This window comes from Sinocyclocheilus anshuiensis, unplaced genomic scaffold (assembly GCF_001515605.1).
Source record: "Sinocyclocheilus anshuiensis isolate Anshui unplaced genomic scaffold, SAMN03320099.WGS_v1.1 scaffold983, whole genome shotgun sequence".
Classification (NCBI taxonomy): Eukaryota; Metazoa; Chordata; class Actinopteri; order Cypriniformes; family Cyprinidae; genus Sinocyclocheilus; species Sinocyclocheilus anshuiensis.
The window spans coordinates 1013628-1018407 of NW_015546086.1; the positions used below are offsets into that span (position 1 = coordinate 1013628).

At 40.2% G+C, this 4780-nt stretch overlaps 1 protein-coding gene across 1 annotated transcript in view; it reads left to right on the forward strand.

Moving 5' to 3' along the window:
* Positions 1 to 4780, forward strand: part of LOC107700085 (synaptic vesicle glycoprotein 2C) — a 35919-nt gene that overhangs the window by 6377 nt on the left and 24762 nt on the right. The window contains exon 2 of the mRNA XM_016501609.1: positions 3647 to 3827. Within this exon, the coding sequence (XP_016357095.1) occupies positions 3647 to 3827 (181 nt within the window). The remainder of the gene's footprint in view (positions 1 to 3646; positions 3828 to 4780) is intronic.

The following is a 4780-nucleotide window of genomic DNA, read 5'->3' on the forward strand; positions in this document are numbered from 1 at the left end:
GAGCCACCACTGCAAGGGTCTCATGTACAGCAGGCCAAAAGGTATCACGTTGGACGCTGCTGCCATCAGGCCCAACAGCCTTTGAAACTGTTTGACAGTGAGTGACTGACCTTCTCTTACTCTCCTGACTGTCGTGAGGATTGACTCGATCGAGCAGGAGACAAACGTGCCTGCATCGAGGTTGAGTCCCACACCACGAGCCAGAGCAGCATCCACACACTTCGTGAAAGTGCCACGCTGCCAAAAAATGTACTAAGGGAACCTGCCTCTCGAGCCAGTTCAGTGCCCTGAAGCGAATGACCGGCAGGGAACGACTGACCTTACTGCTGTAGCACCCTCACTCGAGGGGGCGAGCTCTCCCGTGCCGTACTTATGAGGAGCTTGACGGCTGGGGCTGCTCCCGCCTGGGAGCGACGAGGGAGGAAACGTTGAAACGCCGCCGCTTGCTGCTTCCTCGCCTCCTGAAACCTCTCAACGACAGTGCCATTGAACGGCCGATGGCTATGGCCGTTTCTTTGGTGGCTCAGAGGGACAAATCTGTGGCCCGATGCAGTTCAGCTACAACGTCGGATTCCTCCTCCCCCCTGTCATCCAGGTCCCTGAGCAGATCAGCCTGGTATGCTTGTAACACCGCCATGGTGTGCAAACATGCGCCAGACTGACCTGCCGCCGTTTCGGGGAAAAACGGAAGGCCCCGTCGTGAAGGCTGTGATCTAGTCCTCCGGAAACGCTCATCTAATTTGCTTTTAGGACGAGCGTCCTGTTTCTTGGCTGGCCAATCGATATTTAACTTGGCTACAGCACGAGTCACAACCTCCACGAGCTCCTCATACGCGAGGGACTGTGGTGGTGAGTCCACAGGCTCCTCTGTCTCGACACTCATCACATCCACCTCCTAGGAGGAAGATAGATGAAATGTCTGGCTCTCTCTCCGGGGGGAAGAAACTGCAGCGCGGGCTGAGGACCGAGAAAAGGACGAGCCCATCTCGGATCCCTCCGCTAAATCCACTTGCGATCCCCATGACAACAGTCTATGCTGTGCCTCGGCAACAGCGGGACCGCTGCCATATATATATACATATACTCGATTTTACAGAGAACATTTGCTTAAAATAATTCTGCCTTTCTGACACTGATATTTTCCCAAAACTTGTATTCTCTTTAATTTCTCTGTTAAACACTCTCTTTTAAATTCTATGGCCCAGATATTGAGCAACAGAATATAAATCATACTGCTATAATCATTTCAGCTTTGTCACGCCATCCACCCAGATGGTTTTTAACGTACAGATCATAAAGACAAGCTGACAATGGATAAATAACAACAGTACAGGTAGTAGAAAGATATTTATTGTATTTCATTTGTGAGCTATTCGTCTTATGGGGGTGATTTATTTTTAAAAGCCCTGAATAAATGAGCACTTGTGCTTTCCTCTGGGTCTACCTTCCACAGTCATTAAAGTGTTGAAGTGTCACAAACAAGTCACTCTTCTTGTCTGGTTATCGCTGTTTTCATGGTACGATATAGTTGTCTAACATTATTGTTAACAGCGATATTAATAACTAGAATTAGTTATTAATAACTAGGTTTAATAACAAAGTTTCACGGAGGAATGCAAATACATTTGCGTTTGGCACCATCACTGCAATTAAAAAGGAATGAAAATAAAGACTCCGGAATCTTTTTACACTGTCTGAAACAAATCCTGTATTAATATTTTTTTGTGCTGAATCATGTTTGTAGGTGTGCAAGACAGATTAATCCTTCACCTTTTTGTTATTGTGCATTGCGTTTCTCTGCAACAGTTGTCCTTTATTGGCGTAGAAGTAGCTGTATGATTCTCAGCTTTGTTGAGTTGACAATCAACCCCACTGGACCCTGCTGAGAAAACATAATCAGCCATAAGCACTTGTCCCCTACAGGCCTCCATACACCAGCACTCCCTGCTGTGTCAACAGCCCCAGTCAACACTAAACTGCTTTCATACAGCTCCACTAGCCAGCAGACTCACTCTCTATCACCTGTCTAACCCACTACAGCTTCAGTAAGCCAAGACAGGCAGACAGTTTTGATAGCTGGTTGATATCCAGTTACAATGGATTGGAATGGGAGCTTTTAAGTAACTAAATAATGTTTTTGGCACATTGACTTGGCACATATTTTTACAAATGTTAAAAATTGAGGGGAAAAAAATAAATGTTTGGTATGACCTTTCTAAGTGAGCAGCTTGCTGAAAAGTGCAATGCCTGACATGATCTCAGGAGTGTTCGTTACAAGTAAAGAGCATCTGGAGACAAATGTGTCTTTTATGCCTCTATGAGTCTGCAGTATTATCGGAATGTGAGACATGCATTTATTATACGCAGGTTCTGCTTCATTAAATAAAAGCATTTGTATAATCACACCAGTCTTAAAGTAGTCTACCTCCAAAGTGAATCTATTTAGCAGGCTTGTTACTGTACCAGCAAAGCAGTTTACTGCTCACTATTAATTGCTGTGCTGGTTCAACAGCAGCAAAATTTTAAGTGCTTGGTCACAAAGAAAGCTGCTGTATCAGATGAGAACATTTACATTTTGAGGAATCAGCAAATCTCCTAAATGTTTTGTGCATTGCAACACATGCTCAGTCTAAAAAGTGTCACTGCATCTCTTCTTTTAAATACAACTATATCCACCAATTTCTCCCCAATTTCAGTCTTATGTAATATTTTAGCTCTTCCCTTTTTTCAAGACTTATGTATTTATGTCTGCTACAATGATTTTTAGTATCTCACACACACACACACACACACACACACACACACACACACACACACACACACACACACACATATTACACACATATTACTTTTATTTAACCATCAGGATTTAGTCATATGTAACATTAAAGCTCATTCGTATTGCATGTCTGAATTGCATGTCTGAATTTATTAATATAATTCTAATGAACCAAGCTTTTCCCTTTTTCCAATTCTATGTTAAATAGATTATTTGCAGAAAAATCAGTCTGCTACAGAAGAATAACATTTATATTGTATTTTATTATTTTATTTTATTTTATTTTAAAATGTACCTTTATTTTTTTAAATGTGCTTATTTTATTGTACCTGTATTTTTCATCAAAGTAATCATTTAGGAAAAATTTGACTCAGATTTTGTCTATATTGCTGTGTTTAATAGACTTTTTAGAGTGGTTTTTCTTTTTATCTATGCACCATCTGCAGTATATTATTTCTGCTCTAAATATGTAAGGCATCTTATTACAATACACAATAGCTGAAGTTCTTTTTTAGTTAACTCCTGTGATGTCTGAGGTCTTCTGTAGAGATGAATCTGATACATTTTTAATGGTTATTTGTTTTTCCTTTGGGCTACTTGTGTAATCAACATTTTTACTGCACACAAACTCCCTTGCTACAAGCATCATCCCGGAAAGTCTCCTGCATTTTACCCAGAAAACAACAAAGAAAGTCCTCAGGTGAAAACATCAGTCAACTGAAAGTTTAATGGTGTTCTTGTTCTGAGAAGCAGCTGCTTATAAGCCAGTATATATAAATCAGCTGCCAAACAAGAATGAAGACAAAAACAAACTCTGCTGAATATGACTGCGTGTGTGTGTTCCCACTCTTCTTTTATTTACTACAGGCAGCATTGTGTATCTGGGGATGATGGTAGGGGCCTTCTTCTGGGGCGGCATGGCTGACAAGGTGGGCAGACGGCAGTGTCTGCTCATTTGCATGTCCATGAATGGCTTCTTTGCCTTCCTGTCCTCTTTTGTGCAGGGCTATGGCTTCTTCCTGCTCTGTCGCATGATAGCCGGCTTCGGGTGAGTCTGTTTCCCGCAGCACACAATCTGTGGTATATCTTCGAGACATTAGACTTGTCAAGTCCAAAACGTGGATCTTGATAGTGACTTTAAATTTTGTACATCATATAATACAAATACATTTTATATATATAGACTACTGTTTGGGACCAGTACAATAAAAAAAAAAATTAATACTTTTATTCAGCAAGGATGCATTAAATTGATCAAAAGTGACAGTAAAAACATGTATAATGTTTCAAAATATTTCTATTTCAAATAAATGTTGGTCTTTTAAACTTTCTATTCATCAAAGTATCCTGAAAAAATGGTTTTCTTGTTTCACGGTTTTCACAAAAATATTAAGCAGCACGACATGATTTAACATTGATAATAATAAGAAATGTTTCTTGAGCATCAAATCAGCATATTGAGCAGAATGATTCCTGAATATTTACATTTACATTTATTCATTTGGCAGACGCTTTTATCAAAAGTGACTTACAGTTGAGGAATACAACAAGCGATTTATTATGAAGGTAAAATGACGTCAAAAAGGTTTGCATATGCAGGGTAAGAGTTGCGGAAGTGTACATAAGACTGTAAGCGTAAATTAAATTTGCATGCGCAAGAGAAGCTTTGTAAAGGTGTAAATCGCGTTTCAAGCGTACGAAAAAATGATTTGCAGCATTTTACTGTTACTCATAAGCAGGGCCGCATTAAGACCGCACTGGGCCCCGGGGCTATGACTTACTGCAGGGCCCCCCATCACAATAATGATTAATTAATGGAGCAACAGATTTTGTGTGAAAATAAATTATTCAAGTTGTTTATTTTGTTTAAAAATCTTTTTTTTTTTATAAATATGCTGAGGGGCCTTTTACCCCACACATGGGGTAAAAGGCTCACCAGCATGGGGTAAAAGGCACACAGTATTTATACAAATACTTCAGCTAAAATAATGTTTTTTTTTT